Source organism: Cebus imitator, unplaced genomic scaffold, assembly GCF_001604975.1.
Source record: "Cebus imitator isolate Cc_AM_T3 unplaced genomic scaffold, Cebus_imitator-1.0 Scaffold391, whole genome shotgun sequence".
In the NCBI taxonomy this organism is placed as follows: Eukaryota; Metazoa; Chordata; class Mammalia; order Primates; family Cebidae; genus Cebus; species Cebus imitator.
In genome coordinates, this window is record NW_016107706.1 from 3,582,442 (window position 1) to 3,605,115 (window position 22,674).

At 41.9% G+C, this 22,674-nt stretch overlaps 1 protein-coding gene across 1 annotated transcript in view; it reads right to left on the reverse strand.

Annotated features, from left to right (window-relative positions):
- The window catches only part of STAC (SH3 and cysteine rich domain), a 160,584-nt gene that overhangs the window by 48,175 nt on the left and 89,735 nt on the right, over positions 1 to 22,674 (reverse strand). The window contains exons 3-6 of the mRNA XM_017508491.1: positions 14,919 to 15,019; positions 12,934 to 13,015; positions 11,757 to 11,872; positions 6,073 to 6,151 (exon numbers count right to left, since the gene is read on the reverse strand). Coding sequence (XP_017363980.1) covers positions 6,073 to 6,151; positions 11,757 to 11,872; positions 12,934 to 13,015; positions 14,919 to 15,019 — 378 coding nt within the window. The remainder of the gene's footprint in view (positions 1 to 6,072; positions 6,152 to 11,756; positions 11,873 to 12,933; positions 13,016 to 14,918; positions 15,020 to 22,674) is intronic.

Sequence of the window (22,674 nt, forward strand, 5' to 3'; positions counted from 1 at the left end):
TAAAGAAATTATTAAGAAAATTGTAGTGGAACCATGAAATATTATGCAGCCATCAAAAACGATGAGTTTGGGTCCTTTGTAGGGACATGGATGAACCTGGAAACCATCATTCTCAGCAAACTGACAGAAGAGCAGAGGATCAAACAACTTTTAAAAAACATAATTTAAAAAATGTATCCAGTGTTTGCTTAGATTTAACCACATGTTTACCACTTTCTTTGCTCTTTATTTCTTCTTACTTTTCAGTCTTTCCATTGAGGTCATATGTTCCTCTTTGAAGTATCTCTTTTAAAAATGTTTTGAATATTGGTCTTTTTAAATTGAACTGTAAATGCAGTTTTTGTCTGAAAAACATGTTATTGAAAGATAGTTTTGCTTCATTTGCAATTCTAGGTACTTTTCTTTCTACAAACTGAAGCTATCACTCTACTGTTATTTCACTTCTATTGTAATGTGTAAGAAGTAAGTCTAATTTTCATTTCTTTATATGTAACCTGTCTTTTGAACTGGATTTTATGTTTTCTTTCATCTCTGAAGTTCTACAGTTTCACTAACATATGTCTAGGTATAGATTTCTAAATTTAAGGAATAATGTCTTTAATCAATTCCAGAAAATTCTCCACAAGTATGTTCTTAAATATTGTCTCTCTCACATTCTCTCTTTGTCTCTCTCTCTTTTTGAGATAAGGTCTGGTGCTCTCCCGGTCTGGAGTAAAGTGGCATAATCATGGCTCACTGTATCTTCAACCTCCCAGGCTCAAACAATTCTCCTACCTCAGCCTCCCAGCTAGCTGGGGTTACAGACGGGTACCATCACGCCTGGCTAATTTTTGTATTTTTTGTAAAGATGGGGTTTTACCACGTTTCCCACGCTGGTCTCAAACTCCTCGGCTCAAGCAATCCTCCCTCCTCGGCTTCCCAAGGTGGTGAGATTACAGGTGTGAGCAACCCAACCGTGCCTGGAGCCCCATTCTCTCTTTCTGTACTTCTAAATTGTCAGTTAGGTGGCATGTTGGACTTATTCATCTTCCATGTCACTGTAACTCTCACAAATTCCACTGCTTTGTCTTCCTGGCTATACCCTACTATTTCTTTGTATCTGTATTTTAGGGAAGTAATTCTTTCTTTATGCCTAATATGCTGTTAAACCCATCAACCAAATTTCTACTTCAAAAAAATCCTAGAAGTTCGATTTGATTTTCCTCAGGTTTGCCTGTTTACTTTTGATAGTCTCTTATTCCTTTGTTATGTTTTCTAGTTCATTTTTAACATATTAAATGTATGCAACTATATAGTCATCTATTTCTTCATTTGGTAATTCTAACATGTACAGTCTTGAAAATCTGACCATAAAATTGGTTGCTTCTGCTAATACTTACTCATGATGGTTCATTTTCTCATGTGCTTTGTGAGTTTTGATTGTTAGCTTCTGTTCTTTGAAAGTTCAGTTGTGGGAAGTTTTTGAGGTCTGGTTTAAAATTTTCTTCCTCTAGAGAGGGTTTACATTGTTTCTGGCAAATGCCTGGTGATGTTACTGCACCTGGGCCACTTGAAGCTAAATTAAACTAAAATTTCATATTTGCTCTTAAGCTAGTATGAATTCAGGCCCTAAAACCCAAGTAAGAAGACTTTGTTTCTTTCTTTCCTCTTCTCTGTCCTTTCTTCCCTCCCTCCCTCTCTTTCCTTTACCTGTCTCTCTTTCTCTCTCCTCCCTACCTTTTTGTTTCCTTTCTTTTCCATCGAAGTTAAGGCTAACGCTCTGCAGGGAATTCTTTTTGTCCAGTGATCCTAGGGTACCTTTTGGGGTATTAATATTTTTCAAAAGGGCCTTTCATGCAACCGAATACCTAGGCCATTCCCCATTTTATCCTCTATTGTTCGTTAATGGGGCCTCTTATTTCCCACGCCAAGGTCCTAGGGATGTGCACAGTAAACATTGGCCTTTACCTGCTTATATCTCTGAATTCATGTTTTATTGTCATTCCTAGACGCTAAGGAATTGCCTTATTTGCTGCCAGCTCAGGAATGCATTAACTAGAAATTTTAAAAAACTATTTATCTTAACAGTTTTAGGAATGCTAAACTGGGAAAAATTCCTCTGAATGTCCAGTTCTCCACATTGCTGGAAAGGGAATCTTCTGTTAAAGTTTAACAAGATCTTTACCTGAACTTGATACAAAGCATGTGTCACATAAACATACCACAGATAATTGCATCTGTAATTTAGAAATTATCCACTGGAGTGGTACCAAAACCAGAGGCACCTGCCTACTTAACCTTTAAAATATCTGCTCTTTTTTTTTGTGATGCCTTAAAATTTGAGTTATTGAATTAATACATGCTAAAGACTAGTGTACACTTTCCAGATCTAATCTTGCCTTGTTTTTTGGAACAAAATTTCTTTGCTCTAGTGCAAAGTGAGGTAATATTCGATTTTGTAATATCCTTAAGTGGCTGAGGATATTTTGTAATATCCTTAAGGGCTGGATTAATCCAGCCCTGTTTGAAGACAATTCTAGGAATTTGTATTGCTTATGTCCTCTTCTGTCTGTTTCTCTTCCAGGAAAATTATGATCACATACAGTCATTCTGAAATGCAATTATTGAAGGCAGCCAATAACATTATTATTTGCCATTTGGAGCTGAAATAGGCAGGCCGGATTTTACTTCAGGGGAGATTTTACTTCTCTCTTTGCTCATTACTTTGTTATGAGTAAAGTTTCTAGCAGTTGAGCGAAAGGTGAAGACCAGCAATCTCCCCCATGTATATTTATGATGCATCCAGGAATAGTGTTCAAAACAACAGTCAGAAACACTCAGACCTGCCAAGGATCATTTATAAGAGAGAAAGCAGAGACTGTACTCTTAGCAGTAAGGAAATTCGTGTGAACTATACTTCCCTCCAAGGTGGCTCTGGAGATATTCCTGAAGGAATTTGACATGATACCTGGCTGTAAGAAATAACACCTGTATGCACTGCATATTTTTTAAGACATAAATGAAACATGTAATGCAGAACCGGTTGTGACTGGAATCCATACACCGCTTCTGAATTCCCTCCTTGCATGACTGAGAAGATATGTGGGAACTTGAACCACATATATAGAGTGTTTTCTCCAAGTTGCTTCTCAAACTGCATGGACAGGACATTAAAGCCAGTCAAAGAAAGTGTTTTGAAGCCAACGGCTGCATAATTAATCAGCCTAGCTTCTCAGGGTGCATTGTAGAGAAAACTATCGCTGATCAAAAGAATTGTTAATATATCTCTGACACTTTTTGGAAGTTTATTGCTTGCTAAGTTCTTTCAACAGATCTCTTTGAATAAGGCTGTGAGAATGCCCCTTAACATAGAAGACATGGAAAATGATCAACTTGGTGTCTTTGTGTGCACGACTCTGTGACTTAGATTCCTAATCTATACGGGGTGTATTGTGGTGTGCATGTGTGAGTGTTGGAGGGGAGAGAATTGGACTAAGTGACCTCTAATTCTACTTCTTAAACTTTAGTGACCCTTTGAACCACAGATTCATAGGCAGATTCTGATTCAGCAGGTCTGGAATGGCCTGATACTTGGTATTTCTAACAGGCTTTCAAAGGATGCTCATGTGAGCATTTAGAGTAGTGAGGCTCTACCTGCATCTCTGACACTTTATGACTGTATGATGGCTTTGTTAATAGCAGCGATGCTACATATCAGTGATTGCTGAATATAGCTCTCCCCATTATAAAATCCTATTAAGGACCACCTTTTGAGAGAAGAAATCCTCAGTGTAAATTGAGTCCTAACTCCTCAAAGAATTGGTGAGCAACAGCATAGAAAGAGCCAGACCAGGATGACTGAGGCAGAGAGTTAAGCAGTGCGCACATGCTGGGCATACTTTTGAGAAGCAGCAGATAGAATTTGCTGATGGATTAGATATGAGGTGTGAGAGGAAGAAGGAGTCAGGGCTTATGTCAAAGACTTTGGCCTAATCAACTGGTTGAATGGACTTCCTGTTTACTGAGCAGAGACAGTTGTGGAAAGAGCCAGGCTGGATGTGTGGCTGGGTGAGGGGATCGAGAGTAATGTTTGGGTACGTTAACTTTAAGATGACTATTCTGCATTCAGATGGCAATGTCCAATAGGCGGTAGGCATGTGGAGGGAGCAAGGAAGCCTAATACTGGAGATGAAGTTTGAGTCATCAATGTATGGATAGTATTTATATTCATTATCTCATCCAAAGATCATCAGAACCCTGTGGATTTGGTGTTACTATCTTCATTTTAGAGATGAGGTGATTGAAGCACAGAGAAGCTAGGTCACTGGCTTTAGGATCGCATGATCCTTAAGTGAAGTCTAGCAGTCTGCCTCCAGAGCAAAGATGGGCCAAGGACCAAATGTTTCCAGTGAAGTTGGTGAGGAGGAGGCCAGCAGTGATGTGGGTGGGAAGAGTGTCAGGGAAGGAGGAAGGCAGAGGTCAGACTCAGGACTGGGCAGCTGACCACACTTGAAGCATTAACATGCAAGTCTCTGGTGAGTCAGATCTGCAGATACTGAAACTCTAGAAACTCTAGGTTGCTGTTTAAATTCAGTTGCTGGTCCTGCAATACCAGACAGTTGGGCTGCGGTGGCCCTGCTGGGCTGCTGACCACTATGAGGTTCGCCTTGAAGCCAGCACACTCTACTTTGTCTTTCTAAATGGCACTGCTAAGTGCTCCGTGATTGTTTGCGTTATCTAAAAGTACAGATTTCCCCATGTGATGCCAAAGAAAATCTTACCCCTGTGTTGAGCTTTAGCAGATGTGTGTGGGCCTGGCAAGGGAGGAGGGGGCAGGGTGAATGCTGGCGCTTATTTAGGAAGGAAAGTCATGGGGCAGCTGAGCACATGGCGCCTTGTGGGAATCACACAGGCACAGTCCTTACTAGAGAAGAGACATAAATGAATTCCCAGAGCGAAGGAAGTGAAAGCGATATCTCATCAGACAGCTGTTGACAAAACAGCTATGTGGCATTGCATGAAGAATTTCTGCGTCCAGGCTGGACAAGGCAGGGGCTGGGATTGGAGCTTGGAGCTGAATGACATGAGAATTTCAGCTCAAGTTAACAATGCAATGCAGGTCCTGCGGGACTGATACACTTTTGCTGTTGACAGTAAATGCTTCATAAATATTTTTTGATAAACAAGTGAAGGTTAAGCAGTTATTGATGTCAAAAAGACCCAGCAAGAATACATCTGTAAAGGTCTGGTCACATGTCTTTAAGCTCTGGATCACGAGGTGGCTCTTTCTTAATGTCAGCAAGTGAACATACGAAGTTAGCGTTTAACAAACATTTTACAAATTATTATAACTAAGGCATAAACGAGTAGAAGATTAAATAATTATAATACAGAATGTTTGGCTGGATTGTACATATTAGTTCTTTTAGCTTCTTAGTTGTCTCTGCTGGGGAAGGAGCCAAGTGTGAGGGTCACACTCCTCCCCCTGGACCCACCAACACTTGGTTTCAGGCACAAGCTAGCTTCTCTGTGGTATGGTTTGCTAATTTAACCTGCCTCAGTGGGGATAATGACGTATTCACAAAAAGCTCTGGAAGTGACTCTTAAACCTCAATAGAGCTCAGTATATATATATATATATATATATATATATATATATATATATACTATATGAGTGTATGTACTCATATATATGATATATACTCATATAATAGTAAATATGATATATATCATATATATAATATATACTCTTATATATCATATTATATATAATATATATTCATATATGACTCATTATATCTGTATATATACTCTCAAGGAGCATGGAGTATATATATACTCACATATATAATATGTACTCACATATATAATATATACTCTTTATAAGAGTGTATATACATATATAATGTGTATATATATACTCCATACATTGCTCCAGAAACAATGCTCACTTTCCCTCCAGAACATTGAACACTTGCCCTGATTAAATTCCAGAGCTAGCAGAGAAAGCAAGGCAACTGGAAATCAGCTTGACCGGCCCGCTGACCCTGACTCACGTGATCACATTGGTGCTGTGCCAGCCCCCTCACTCACCACTGTTGCTGCGTTTCCTTAGGTCACACCCGCCTCCTGGCCCATCGGCTTCCTCAGGAACCTCCACAAGATCTGAAGTCTTGGGGGAAAGAGAAAAGAGCATGGGATGAGCAATGTTATGTCTGTAAGGCAACTGAACAGGGATTTTGGTGTCAGTAAGAGAGCTTAGGTAGAATTTGCGTGACACATAAGGACCCGGTGATTGCTGTCCTGGCTGTTTGGCTAACTTTGGAGGAAGCTATGTCCACTCATGGGCACTGTACCTCCCTTCAGGTGCCTGTGGCAGGCTCAGGCTTGGCAGTGGTAGGTACTCAGTGAGTGCTGAGTGAATGCCTAGAAGCACAGGCCACAGCCAGGAATAGGCAACAGAGAGAAATCAGAAATCCTGCCCACATCCTATCACTGAAAATATTCAGTGAAACTCTCTTTCTATAGGTGTTCTAAATACAAGTTTTAGAGAATGGGATGCCCTGTGAAGGCATGCACTACTTAGGTACAAGTTAAATATCATTCCCGTTGTGGCAAAATTAATTGTTTTAATAAAATGTATCCTGACTTTTTAAAGTAAATCACAATCATTCTTCCACTTAGGTTACAGAAATAACAAGAACAAAAACAACAACAATGACAATAACATCACTCTAAATAGCTAATGGTGCCTCATCATTTACCATGTAGTGTTTTTAAGGACTTTATAGATACCATCTCATTTACTGCCCAAATTAATCCTATGATAGACCAATTTTTCAGAGAGAAATGTGAAGCCCAGAGAGAATCAGTAGCTCTATTTGAGGCCCCATAGTGATACGTGGTGGAGCTGGGGCTGTGAATCCCAGGTGTTGCCTCCAGAGCTTGTGCTCATAAGTACTGTGCTTCATTCCTTGGTGCGCTAGAGCATCTCCATGGGCTGGTGAGAGTCTCACGCTTATCACACTGGTGGCATGAAATGGATCACTGTAGGAGTTGTACTCCATGGAATTGGCAAATGCCACAAATCAGGATCCAGCTGGTGGTTAAACATTTACCAGCACACCACTGAGTGCCTCTTTCAAAGGGCTAGGTAAGCCAGCTCTGTCTACCTGGCTCTATCCTCTTCAAAAGAGGAATTTAGGGGGCCTCTGAGGACAGTCATAAATATATATATACACATATATACATAATATATATATAAATAATATATATATATATACATAAGATATATAAATATATACATATGCATATATATTTATATATCATATATGTTATATGTTATATGTATATGTATATGTGTGTGTGTGTATATATATATTTATGAGTGTCCTCAGAGGCCCCTAAATTCCTCTTTTGAAGACGACAGAGCCAGGTAGACAGAGCTGGGTCACCTGGCCCTTTGAAAGAGGCCACCAGCTCAGAGCTGGACCCTGATTTGTAGCGTTTGCCAGTTCCATGGAGTAAAGCTCCTATGGTGATATATTTCATGCCACCAGTGTGATACATGCATATCTGTGTATACACAGACACACACACACACACACACACATGCACACACACACACACACACACACACACACACATATTGCGATGGAGTCTCACTCTGTTACCCAGGCTGGAGTGCAGTGGCGTGATCTCAGCTCCATTTCCCAGGTTCAAGAGATTCTCCTGCCTCAGCCTCCCAAGTAGCTGGGATTAGAGGCATGTCCCACCATGCCTGGCTAATTTTTGTATTTTTAGTAGAGACAGGGTTTCCCTGTGTTAACCAGGCTCATCTTGAACTCCTGACCTCTGGTGATCTGCCTGCCTCGGCCTCCCAAAGTGCTGGGGTTACAGGTGTGAGTCACCACACCTGGCCTGACAGTCATATTTAAAAAAGCTATTTATTTATATCTTACCAGAAAGGGACAAGTTATCTTCTAAGCTCTCTTAGCCAGCTCTAAAGCCCTTTAGTACCACCCTCCAGACGGATTTTTATTATAATTTAGCTTTAAAATTTTTTCGAATGCTGTTAATATCATGATGCAGCAGAAAGAAGAAAAAAAAAGTCATAGGAATTGTAGTCACTCACACCCTGCTCCCTTTGAAGTTTACAATTTCTGTACAGACGTTGGTTTGCAGAGAATTTCATTTATGTTAATTTAATCTTACGAAACTGAAGATTATTCATAAAGTAGCCAACTAACTCCCAGAATATTGTTTGAATTTGGTTTCTTCTAGCCTTCCCAAAGCCGTCAAGCCTTTTATATTTTAGAACATTTGAATGTACATTAAGGAAAACACAACGATTTGGAAACAGCCAAGCAGTGACTTTTCAGCAACGTAAAACAAATACCTCTGCAGCCCTGGAAGAAAATAAACCCGTGGAACAAAGCTTGGCTCCATGGGAATATGTTAGCTTTAGGACATAAAAATACTAGAAATAAAAAAATAAATAAAAAATGCAAGATGCTGAAGTTCATTATTACTGACCTGCAGGCAGGAAGCAAAATCACTTTAAAGTACCAATCAATTGTTTCTGTTTTCTTCCTTTGAGGATAGTTGGACTTTGGGGAAAGAATGAAGTGACAGATACTTAGGTACAATTTGGTTTGTCTCTGTCTCCCGCAGCTCCCAGAACAATGCCTTCACAGGGCAAAGCTCCAACAAATATCTCCTGGTGGAACCACTGCCAGTGTAAGTAGACAGTGATAAATGGACATCCCTTTGACATTCAGAAAACTATGCTTTTTGCTCCTAAAACCAGCCTGTAGGGTCCAGATGTTGCTAGAGACAAAGCTATTTTAGAGATGAGAGCAAAGTGGACATTCCCAGTTGTCCCTCTAGTGGTCTTGCTGCTTCTTAGCAGCAGCCGCAAATGAGGAGGCTGACATGTTCCTTGCCTACTATGCAATGTTTCCACGGAGGTCTGTTTGTCATAGTTCAGCAAAGCTCAGAACCATAGGAGCAGCCATCTACTGCTCGTGCGGATAGATCGAGCCATCTCTGGGGAGCCGCCTCTGTGCAATTGCCTCGACATGCTGGCTTTTCAGTTGCCCTTCCACCAATGCCGGCCTCACACAAGCATGGGAGAGGTGTGTGCTGGAGTGGGATGACATATGGGCTCCCACCAAAGATAGCAGAAAGGCCTGTTCAGAATGCAGGTCAAGGTGGACTGAGATCTCTCTACTGCGACCAGTTTTGTTTGTGCTTTTCCTTTGATTGCTGGGTGGCATCTATAGTCTGGACTTGTAAGGGGAGATGGTTGCAGGCTGAGAGTGAGCTCTGTGTGGCTTTGGGGAGGCAACTTATTGACAGCAATGGCCCTCCTTGCCCCCCTGAGAAAGGAGTTGCCACATGGTACCTGGGGTTAGGGAGATGATTAGCATTTTTGGATCTCTGTTTCAAACTAATGGAATGTAAGTTTAGTTTGAACCTGCTGATTTTGCAATATCTGTAGGACTGGTCTGGTGCTTGGGAAAGAGGAAATAGCTAAGAGAGTCATCAGTGTTGACACGGTGCTTGGACTAAAGGAATGTGAAAGAGATCAACGAGAGTAGAAAAAGAAGACCAAGCAAAAGCAGACCCCCGGGAATGCCCGACTTAAGAAGTTACAGGAGGACACATCAGAGAAGGAGATGGGCTGAGCAGAACAGGGAGGTACCCTTGAGTAAGTCAGGGGTTTCTAACATGGCCCAAGCATGAGTGTGTCTGGGAAATGCCCTTCTCAGGTGACATATTTGCCTTGTTAACGGATTACACCCTTGTTTAACTTCATAATAACTCAGGTTCAAAGAAAACACAGCTAAGGCCTAGATGCGTAACGAAAATGAAACAGCTGGGTGCAGTGGTATACACCTGTAATCCCAGCTACTCAGGAGGATCATTTGACTTCAGGAGTTTGAGACCAGCCTGGACAACATAGCAAGACCCCATCTCTAAAAAAAATTTTAAAAATGACTTAAAATGTAAAATGGCAACAATTTCCATTTACTGACTGTCAATTATGTCAGGCCCTGCGCTAAACATGTTATGTACTTTATCGTTACCCAACCTAAGCAGCCTTGATTTATGTATAAATCATACCCATGTATGCTTTGTATATTTTCATGACATTTAGCACCATTTTAATCCTTCTTTCAGTAAAAGAATTAGCATTGTCTTTTGGATGCCAAGTGACAATGATCTCCTCCCTAAGGAGGTCATCAGGTATCTTAAAATGTCACACATTATCCCCTCACTGCTTTGAGGCAAAATCTACTGAAGTGAAACATTTTTCATCTTTACTGTGAAATGCTTCAGTACTCATATGACACAGTCATTATAATATCCTTAACACATGTATCCTGCATTCTCAATCTTAATAAAACAGGATGAGACGTATAAAAGTGTTATTTAAAAAAAAATGGTCAACAGTGCCACCACTGGCAGATTTCTTCACTATTGGTTTGGTCTTCAGAAATAAGTGATGAATTCCAAGGACACAAAGCTATGTCCTCCTGTTCTTTTACATCCCCTTCAATGCTAGTAAACTGTAGGCTCTTCATTCATGTCTGCTAACCGAGGAAAAGAAAGAACTATCTGACGTTAATTTTATGTACTGTAAGGGTAAAAATGTTTTTCAGTTTTTTCCTCTTAGAAATCAGTGGACGCAAGGACAGGGTTTTCCGTGAGTTTAAAGATGTCTTCACGGATAGTCAGGTGGCATTAGTCAGAGGACCTATAAACCTACCAACTTGCCTACCCAACCTACATTCCTACTCACCTGCCTACAATCTCAGATCATCTTATGGCTTAACCTGCACCCAGTGAGGAAGCTGCTTCAACTCGGTCTCTGAGAACCCCTCCCAGGCCCGTGCCCTGCTCCTCTTCCCGCAATCCACCTAATCACTTGATGTTGAGAGCACTCAGTGGGGCAGACCATTTGAAGGCTCATCTGTGTCTTGCCTGGAAGCTTGCAGTCCAGTGGGGGCTGCCACAATGGAACTGATAACGAGGTGCCGGCTATCCTAAGTGGCCATGTGAAGTGGAAGGTCCTTGCCTCTTTGCTGGAGGAATGGTGGCTTTCAGCCGGGGCTGCAGAGTTGTATGTCATCTTGGCGCATTTATAGAAATTCTGGTTGAAACAACCAGAGACAAGATGATGATAACAGGTCACAGAGATGCATGGAACAGTCAGTTTAAGTCATTAAGACTTAGGAGAGGTGCTTAGAAGGCTGAGTGCCCACAGAGTCATAGTTCAAGTACCTTTGAGAGGGCAGTTTGTGTGTGAAATCAAGAGGTGCCCTCTCTTAGAGAGAAAAGACAAAAGATGTGAGAAATAGCTGTGTCTTTGAACTGGAATGTAGCTAAAAGGAAAACTGGGAATAGCCAGGACTTCCGAGTTGCTGACCATTGTTTGAGCCAAACATTTCTGTGTGTTGACTCATATGTCATATGTTATATAATATCTAATATTGGAGGGTAAAGGAGAGGGGATCCCTGGGAAGGTCAAGGGGCATGAGTCCAAGGGGATGGGCTTTGGGTGGGACCGTAAAATAATCCCTGGGTGTTGACAACAGGAAGTGAAGCTTTAGTGGCTCAAAGCACTGTGGGTTTCTCTTTGGAGGGTGTCTGACTCCCTGCAGACCCACCCTCATGAGGCAGTTAGGTGGCATCCCCACATACTGCAGTGCCTGAGGCCTGCTCTAGCCAAGACCACCACAGACAAACCAAGGCAGGCAGAGGACAATTACAGAGGTTCTGTGAGGTGAGTCAGAGCCGCTGCCGGAGCTGCCCTTCTTTGTCCTCTGGGCCAGGGAGGTGCCGAAGCGGAGGGTCTCGTAGACAGGGTCCACCTTATTGCCACAGGCTGCAACAGAAGAAGAAGTTCATCTGAGGAAGCTCATCTGAGAGGACCCAGCCAACTGCCTACCACGTCTCCTGGTGAACAGCACCTAAGAAGCAGGTTCTGTGCAGAGGAACTTAGCCGTTGGGTAGACAGGGCTTTCGTGGCCATGCCTTCCTCATGATGCGCCCCCACCCAGCATGCTCCTATTTGCAGGTCCTGCCATGTACTAACTAGTACTCTGCCCCCCAATTCTTCCTGATTGGGTTTCCTCTTTTGTTATTTGTCTCTAATTTCAAGGTTCTTGCAGGGACCAGCTTAATTTCCTCTACTGGGGGGCTGTGCTCACCAAGGTACAAAGCTTTGAAACTGAAAGTTTGCAGTAGGAGGCAAGTGTTTTAGAAAGAGCTTGTCACTACTGGGCCTCATTAATTTCTAATTGAAAGCTTTCTAATTTAAAATTTCTAGTTTAAAACTTGACCCCCTATAAAAAGCAAAAATGTAGAGATTTTCAGAAAGAGAGAAAAATAATAAAAGTAAACTGAAAGGTATTGTTAAAGAAGAAATCCAAGCTAGAACTATCAATAAATATAGGGCATTGTTCATCTTCATTAGAGAATAATATATTCACTGAGTTCCACTAAGCATTGGTATATAACCTATATTTATTTTTAGAGCAATTATGAAAAGCAACAATTGCTGTTCTCATTCTGTGGGGCTTGACAAGTCAAGTAGCTTGTTCAATGACACACCGTTGTCAACAGGGAGCTGGGCTTTGAGCCTGGTCTAGGGGGTGCCATGCTTTGTGTTCTTTCACTCCACCAAGCTGTTGATGGTGGGATTACTAATCAGTAGCCTTTGGGACCTAGGTGTTTTTTGAGCTTCATCAGAGATAGGATGAAAATTCCTGGAATATGTGGTCCACTTTATGTTTTCCTTCCAGCAAAACACAGTCATACCCAAAACAGCCACCAAACAAACACACAGAGATGCCCCACAGGTTTTATAGCCCTGGGAGGACAGCAGCCATTGATGCTCACTTTGCTGCTCCAAACGCAACTCAACCCATCAATGCCCCAACTCACCAATGGGCATAACTTCTTTAATGCAGCCAAACTGTTCATGAATGAGCAAGGGGGAGCTGTAGTAACGCCGAAACCCCTTTGGCTGGAGAGAGAATGAGGAAGGCAAGGGGTTAATGTCACTGATGAGATGGAGAAAACCATACAAGAGCCCCCAAAATAAAAGCAATTGGTTTCTCCAGGAGCATGCTCCTGTTTACCATTAAGATGCTGACTTATCCTATAATTTTATAATGTAACTCCAGCAGGGACATAGAGGCAGGGAGGTATAGGTGGCAACAAGCAAGTTACACTCTATCCAGAAAGCAAGTTCCTGGCCCTGGCTCCCCGGTCCTGCCTGTCCTCCTCCTGCAGCACACGGCATCCTCCTTTGCATCCCAGATGCTCTTTGCCTCCTGGATTGCAAGTGGACTGCCACATATTATTTCACCACAGTTTGTTATTGTGGTTTTTAAAATGATATAAATAAAAGGCCTGCGAATGGGAAAGTCGGCCTCAGAGGGAGGCCTAAAGGCTCTTGTGTATCTGAAGAGCTTTACCCAGCATCGTTTGCTCTGTGTTCTGGACTCTATTTTCTGTTTTTCTGACCTCTCCTTCATGGTCTGTCTTGGCTTATGGGAACCACCACTGAGGAAGGAGAAGGGGAAGCAGGGGAGGCAGAGGTTTGAGAAAAGAGACATTGCAAATCAGAGTAAGTTGATAAACTAAGAACCTGGACTTACTATACTCCATCACTGGATGGGAACTTGGTGGCCCAGTCCCTACTAGAATTCCAGAATCCTTTCTAATGTTCCTGGCAAGTGGTGTCCTTTGTCGGTACAGTGTCAGTGATGGGAGGGGGTGAAGGAGCATGCACTAACCCTAGAGGCAAGACATCTCTTCGTGTTAAGACTTAGTTTCCACTGATCCTAGGTCTTTCCCCAGGAGCCTCGAAGGACAACAGGATTACCCTTCTCTGTGATAGGTCTAAAACTTTTTGAAGGCAGCTGTTGATGTCTGTCTGATTATTCTTTAGGGTAGACATTCTTGGTCCTTTCTAGAATTTTTTGGCTATCCTAGTTTCAAATACCCTCAAATGTGCTCTGGGTTGCTTTTTCTTTAAAAAAATTTTTGAGACAAGGTTCTTGCTCTGTCACCCAGGCTACAGTGCACTTGCACAATCGTGGCTTACTAAAACCTCTGCCTTGCAGGCTCAAGTGATCATCTCATCTCAGCCTCCTGAGTAGCTGAGGCACACACCACCACAGCCAGCTAATTTTGAAACTTTTTGTAGAGACATGGCCTCGACATGTTGCCAAGGCTGGTCTCGAACTCCTGGGCTTAAGCGATCCACCCACCTTGATGTCCAAAGTGCTGGGATTACTGGCATAAGTCATTGTGCTCGGCCTAAATTGCTTCTTAATCAGTGTGTGGCACCAGAACTGAAGCCTATCCTCCTGAGATGGTGTGAACAGCCATCTCAAGGGCCATTCAATCTCCCTTGGTTTGGTTCAACATGATTCTGTTAAAGTGGTGCAGATATTTATTATTCTTTCCTCTTTTTTGAGGGCTTAGCTCTTGTCTTCTCTTGCTACCCACTGAACTGACAACCAATAAAGAAAGCACTGGGGTGACCAACCATTACTATTTAGTAATTAGTTTGCCTGGGGCTTAGGGGGTTCCTGAGGTGCATGACTTTCACTTTTAAAACCCGAAGAGTCCCAGGATATGGGATTTGCAGTATTAAAACTGAGAAAGTGCCAACCTAGGAGAAGCCGGTTGCTCTATTAATGACCCTGACTCCCTTTCAAGGTGGAGCATTGCTGATTAGGTTGATAAAGCTCCTTATCTGTTTTCTGATTATGCCAATTAGGAAGCCAAGCTGGCAGCCAGTTCTGGGGTGCTTTGCTCAGGGTTTCAGGGAAGGACTTTGGAGGGAGTGATCTCACTGCGGCAGGCAAGTGCCCTAGCAGGGAGGTGTGGGCCTCACTCCTGGCACAAGCCCTTACCAGCTTGCCCATGCACCGCTGGGGTGACAGGCCATCTGTGCACTTGTGGTGGATGCTCATCTTACAGGCTTTGCAGCGCAGTCCATGCTTAGCATTTGTTCCTGTCAGGCACATGGCAAACTTTGGTTAGGATACAACCTGCCCTTTCCTGCTGATTAGTCTAAAATCACAGAAAACGAGATTCCCTCTATAGCCAGGTAATTCTTTCCTATGACTTTTTCATGAGGCTTTCAAAATAGAAAAAAAAATCTGGTAGATTCTTTTGCATTCTCCTACATATTCTACCTAAGTTATATGCTCTGGTTTCGCCCCATCTTTCCTATTCACTAACCCAGCAACTCTAAGCCTCCTCCATGCCCTCTGTTCTCTTAATTCGAGCTAGTAAATTCCATTTTATTTGCTTTTCATGTAGGTTACCCAGTTCTACTTTTCTCTGTCTTACTGACTAGTACAAGTCCTGAAATTTCACCTATTTTCTTCTGTCTTTCTATCACAGGATCTGAGCTGTTGGATAAACTCTCAGGAAAATGTTTCAGGGGGAGCAGCAGGTCTGTGTGAGAGTGGGGCTGACAGTCTTCTAAAGTAGGGGAGAGAGGACTCAATCAGATGCCAAACCCAGCCTGGGGAAAGAGGAAGAGGATGTGAATGATACTGAAATTGCGGCTGCAGTGTCACTTAGCTTCTTGGGAGAGGGTGCTATCATGGAGTGAGAAGAAAGAAGGCAGAGATGAAAAGGCAGAGAGCCATCCTGGTAGTTGCATGCAGACAGGCCCAAGGCAGGAGCACTGGAGAGGAACTGGGAGGCCCAACAAGAGGGTAGGGTGTGGGAGCTTCAGCAAGGTGGCAGGTACTGGACACCGGTGTTCATTATTTCAGAAGGTGGGTGGATAAAGGTTAAGAGAGGGTGTTAAGATGGGTATGTTCTGCCTTCGTCGAGTCCAAGACAAGAGAATGCAGGACAAGAGGTGCCATCTGCTCTGATATCTCAAAGTAAGATGGTAGGTTCCCAGGCAGGTCTCAAAAAAAGTGCCAAAATGGATTTTTGCCACTCTTAGTTGACTGAGCACTTCATGTATTAGAAAAGAGGAAGAAAGGGGAGATAGTGAAGAGAAGATTTCTTTGCAGAATTGTTGAGCACTATCAGTTTTATCCCTTCTCCTTTACCATGATGAGAAGGATGGGGGTGCTCTGTTGTGTCCTCAGTCCTGAGAGGTTCTCAGAAAGACTATTTTAACAGTTTGGCCTGTGTCCCCTGGAGTCTGTGAGACATGTGGCTGTGGCCACACCCACGCTTGGAAAAAACCTAAAAATAAAAGATGTGGATAGCCAGGGGTCCTGTCAGCCTGCTGAGGAGACCACTGTGTGAATAAGGCCTACACTCCAAAAGCTTGTTAGGAAAAGGACTTGTAAGTCCAACAAGTGTGTGATTCTCATGGATCAGATATGGATTATGTAGGATGCTGTCCAAGACGACGACCTGGAGAGACAACAGGATTTCAACAAAGTAAGTCTCTTCAGAGGGGAGACATAGGCATGAATATGTCTATGAAGTCAAGATACCCCGTTGTCATCACAGCTGGCCACAGACCCAAAGTGAGGATGTCCTAAGACTACAAGGTTCATCCTCTTCTCCATAGCTGCCTCACCATCTGGCCACTCTCACAGCTCCACCTGTTTTTACCCTCCTCCACCTCATTGTGTGTGCAGTGGCCGGGATAATGTTTTAAAAATGTAATTAAATCACCTCCATTTCTTGCTTAAACATCTTTCAGCAGGTTATCTCTGCCTTTTCGATGTATTATAAGATGCTGATCATACTGGCGAGGCTCTGCATGCTTTGGGAGCCCACCTTTCACTTGATCTCAGGCCAGTCCCTCTTGTTCACCATGCTTTAGACATGTGGTCTTCTTATGTTATGAAGAAGAAGAAGACCTCTTCTTATGGTCTTCTATAAGTTCTTAGTTATGTGGTCTTCTTAGTTCCTTGGATGCATGAGCTCTTTAATTCCTCAGCTCCCTACACATGCTGCTTCATATGCTTGGAATGCTGTTTCCATCGCTCTTCAGTTGGCTAGCAACCCCTCGGTCTGGATCTCTCGTCATCTGAATGACGCGTTCTTGAAAACATTTCCCACTCCTGTCTAAATTATCCTTTTCCTATTATTTTTTCTCCCAACACCCTTTGGTTATCTTTCACATCATTTATCACAATTATTATTCATTTGAAAGTTTGTTTTATTCTGCCTTTCTCTCTGGACCATGAACTCGATGAGGTTAAGGACTGTGTCTATTAATTTGCCTCTATATTCCCAGCTCGGAGCTTGATGCCTGATAAACATACATTAAATAAATTAATGAGCATATTTTTTTGTGGTCACTCATGAATTGAAGCAATGGTGACTGGTTTGAGATAATTCATGGAAGCTGGTTCATCAACGATGCATAAATAGTGTCCAAGAGCTGAAAGATGGAATTTGAACAGCTATTTGCATTATTTCATTTCAAACAAGATCTAAGGATTTGCCTGAGGGTCCAAGTGGCAAAACATTTGCCCCAGGTTGGAGAAAGTCCTGCCAGATTTCACTCTTTCACTGCTTGTCCTAGATATTTCCTCTCTTTATTTAGATTGTTTAACCTACATGAAGATGAGGATGGGGCTAATTGGATGATAAAGTAAGGGAGGGTAAGAACCTGGCATGCAACTTGGAAAAGGAACAGACAAACCCCTGAATGAGCGAAGAGTTAGAAACCCTTCAGGAGATATTACCTGAAAACTTCCTTCAGGAAGGCATCATCTAACATAATGTGTATCTGCTGTTATAATCACAGAGAGAAAGTTGAAGTGACACATAAACACACTATAAATTATTGGGTATGTATGCTTGTTTATAAATACTCACTAAAAAGTCCCTTTTCCTTTTTGAGAATAACTACTTAGCTGAAAGACTGCTATGCTTTCAAAAGACTGAAAGCAATTACTTATTTTTCGTTTTCAAATTAGAGAATGCTATTTGTGCCCTATATGGGAATTTAAGTAAAAACTTCAAAGAGGAAGTTATTTCATGGTGTGCTGGACTCTGAAATAGCATCATTGTGAGTGTGTGTGTGTGTGTGTGTGTGTGTGTGTGTGTGTGTGTATGTATTTTATTCAGACCCAAACACCATGATTTCAGTTTTCCTTGTCTGTTCTTATACAGTACACCATTTTGTATGAACCAGACCACCAGCAATTATTTGGTTTCAGATGTTCCAATTTCCACTCTGGAATAACAAGAATGATTGAAGAGGAAAGCTTGCATTTTGCAGCTCAGAGAATAGTTCAAAGGAATAATTCACATCACAGCAGTGGCATTAGTTTATTGTAGCAAGATATGGAGAAGCCATGGTCTGACTTGTTTTATTACTAGTGACCTCCATCACAAAGTCATTGCTTCATGTGACCCTTATTCCTGAGTAGAGTAGGAAAAACATAGTTTTAATTTGAATCTGTCTCAGGTCGGCTCTTTAAACTTAAGAAAACTACTCGTATTCCGGGAACCTCAGCTAAATCATTAAATGCAGCTAGTATATGTACTCTCAGAGTTGCTAAGAGAATAGTGTCATAGCGTATGCGAAGGGATTGCATGGGTTTAAATACCTGGAAACAAAGATGCCACTGGACTTTGGGTAAATGATGGTAGACTGATCATAGAATTTCCCACCTAGTCCTACAAACACCCTCCTAAAATTACAGTCCCAGAATTTTTTTTCAAAAAACATATACTCCAAAGAACAAGGTTACTGGGAGAAATGGCAAGAATAGACAAGAGTTTAACATATATTTGGAAGATAAAGGCAAGTGGAAATATGGTAAGCAATTCAGTAGATGATAGGAAGACTGAATTTCTCAACGGCAACTTGGAAACTAGAAGAAGATGAAATTTCAAAAGCTGTTAAAATTTTCTGAGAAGAATAATGATTTCCAAACCAGAATTTTATGCCCCAGCAAATTATTAACATGTATGAAGGTAGAATTAAAGATATTTTCCAATCTTCAGGGGTTCAGAATATTTACTTTACACATACCTTTTCTTAGAAAACTGCTAGAGAATATGATTCAGAGAAATGAGAGACTAAATCAAGAAAGGGGAAAATATCAGATCGAGTACATAACAGAACTGACAACTGACACAGAGGAGAGGTAAGCGGCATCCCACTGTGATAAGTCTGCAGTACCCATACACTGGAACGTCAAGAAGAAGTAAGGCAGTAGACTTGGAGAAAAGCAGCACTTAAAAGTTTATTGATAGCCATACATGGTGGTTCATGCATGTAATCCCAGAACTTTGGGAGGCCAAGGTGGGTGGATCACTTGAGGCCAGGAGTTGGAAACCAACCTGGGGAACATGGTGAAACTCCATCTCTACTACAAATTCAAAAACTAGCTGGGTGCAGTGGTTCATGCCTGTAATCCCAGTGCTTTGGGAAGTGGAGGTGGGCGGATCACTTGAGGTCAGTAGTTCGAAACCAGCCTGGCCAACATGATGAAACCCCATCTCTACTAAAAATTCAAAAATTAGCTGGATATGGTGACACATGCCTGTAGTCCCAGTTACTCAGGAGACTGAGGCATGAGAATCACTTGAACCCAGAAGACAGAGGCTGCGGTGAGTTGAGATTACATCACTGCACTCCAGCCTGGGAGTCAGAGTGAGACTCCGTCTCAAAAAAAAAAATGTTTATTGATACCTTTGAGGTTTTGATATTATAACAGATATGGCATTTCACGAATCTGTGAAGGCATTTGAAAAAAATAATTATAGATACATGAAAAGTTCAGGAAGTGATAAAGGCAATTTTTAATCTGAGGAAAAATAAAATCTGTATAAGATTGTAAGAAATGTACAATACTTGAATCAGAAGTTAACAGTTACAATAGTGCATAAATTGGCTGTGTATCACAAAATTGTGATAAAACTGCTTGGAAGGAGGAAGCAAGGGAGCAGAGATTGTGATATGACTCTTTGTGGAAGGTGACAGCAAGGAGGAAAGGAACAAGGGGTGTTGCTGGAGACGTGAGAGCTGAACCCTCATCTTCTGTAGCAGGAGTCCAACAAAGACAATGAACAGCAGCAGGAGCACAGCATTTAGAAATGCAGAAATAAATGACAGAAGAAACAAAGAGGACAAAAGTGGTTGCCTTTCAGACGTGAGTCTGGGATGAGACAGTTTCTGTTGTAGAACTTTCAGTACCATCTGTCTTTAAACTATTCTCATGAACTACTGTAACAAAAAGCAGATTTAAAAAAATGAAGTCTCTGGAAACAGGGTCAAGTCATCCCCTTGGAATGATGTGGCTCTTGGGTTACAGAGATGTTGGGAAAACATGGGGCTAGCTCATCATGTAAGTCATCAGTTCTTCCCTGGGCATTTGAAGTTCTGGGCTTAATCTAAGACAGTTTGATGAGTTACAGCTGAAAATTATTAAAAACGTTAGTGATCATGTTCAAATGGAACTTGGAATGGATCAAGGCAAGCCAATACAACACTGATTAGGTGGTAGGCAGTGGGCTGTTTTATGACCATGGTGTCATTTACCACTATGGATAAGTGAGCTGTGTGCAGAGAGCCAAATACAGGAGCATAAAGACATCTGTACATAAATGTTGGAAGAAAATATTGAAAAACTTCTCTCAGTGCTAGTGGCTGAATCTACTACACTAAATGGCATGCTTCTGCTTTTTTAAAGAAATGAGATGAATTACATATATCTGTAAAATAATTGGCTGGACTCATTTTAATAAGATTTTGCCATTGAGGCATTGCTGAATCCTCAATCCAATGTCATGTAATGTCAGAGTTAAAGATAAAACAGGATAAAATGGTCATTTACAACTGAGACCACTTAACTACAAAAATAATTTGGAGAATGAGTAAACATAAACTAGTCTAAGAAAAGAAATGTAATCAGTACAGTACTTAAATCAGCAGTGAACAAGTTATAATTCCTGTTAAGAATTAGTCTGCTTCCAGATTATATAAGTTTAGAATTACTCCTATAATGTATTTGATTAAATTAATATAGATTAGACAAAAAAAGACTCTTTACTATGATTTGAGAAAAAAAATATTTAAATCTGTAACTACATATATAAAAACAGAAACATCTAGAAATATCCATAAATATCGCTTGGATTATATGAAATATCGATAAGTGATTCAAAGGTAAATACAGGCATGGTAGTCCAAACACTTCCTAGGTCTCTGCTTTTCCAGGTTTCGCTATTGGGCCCCTCTCAACCTCTACCAGGAAAGGGGCATGGCTGGGAGAGGAGCCTGTGAGGGATGCCTGCATCAAGAGTTGTGCAGAGCCCAGAATAGGTCAAATGATCATGTCACAGAAGGGTCTCAAAGCTGGAGAGAGGAGAGCAAAAGCAGTGGACAGTTTTCAGTGCTAAGGCAGACCAGAGGAATTTAAGGGCTAAGGATGGTGCAAACAGCAGGAACAGTGACGGTCAGTGCTTATAAACTAAAGGGTAGACAATGAAAACAGGACTAATAATGCAGCTAGCTCTATTCATTAGCAGCTTGCTCTTAAATATACACTAATGCAGGAATAAACAATCATATGAAGGCCACGGAAGCAGCTCTCCAAGACGCAACCCTTGCCTACTTTCCTTGATTTATTTTAAACATGAAACCTTGGGTTCCTCCTTTGCTTTATCAGATCATTTATGATTCCTGGTAAGGGTGGCTGGGTGGTGCCTCTTGAGAGCTGCTCATGCTGCCTTCCCTGCCTTTCTTGTTCAACTGGTAAACAGTCTTACTTTCTGTGAACCACCTCTAAGTACTTTCCAAAGCCTCCTGCGCATATACCCTCCCATGCTCCACAACTGCAGAACCCTCCACTCTCCTCTGTCCCCTCCTTGTTCTCAGAGCATCTATTACAACAGGACAGCTCCTCTTCTATTCTGTGGTAACTGACATGAAATGGTGGACCCTTAACCTCTGGGTCCCCTGTGGTCAGTGAAGTGCCTGATACAACGTATATCACTGTCCATCAGGAAAGATCAGCCTACCCAGGCCTGGGAAGGAGAAGTGTCCAGGCTGAGAGAATACTGGGGCTTCACCCCTTTCATTTTATGGAAAGGACTAGGCTTCTTTGCATAGAATGAAGGCCTGCATGACCACCGGGTTTGAGTGTGCCTTCAGATCTTTATGTATGGGCTCCCGCATGGCTGACCTTGCTTTTTATACCAATGGTCTAATGTGACCGCATCCAGAACTCTCCAAATTCCCAGGTCACCCTGCAATGCAGGCCAGATACTGTTCCATCAGACGCCTGCCTGACCTAGGTGGCTGGCTGAAAGCTGATTCTGGGAATCACTCTCTGTCTCTGCTGCTGGCTTTTCATATCCTCATAGTCTCCTCAAAGCAGATGGTGGAAACTAACTGGACAAGAACTAAGTTAGCTGTGCCTCTTGACCTTTATAATGTTGCTTCTGGACTTTTCTCAGATAATAGCTGACATTGGCCTCTGCCTACTCCTTATAGAATGAGTTCTCACCATGCCTCCCCAGGTGACCTGTGACAGCTTCTGTGAATGCTTAGTTATCCTGACAGATGCCTCAGATTTCTATTGTCACTTTTACCTCACATATGTAACCCGGAAGTGCCCACCATCATATACTGAAACACACATAATGATAGGAGTGTGGAAGCATAATAATTTAGCCATAGATTCATGTACTGAATCAATGTAAAGGCAACTGATTAAA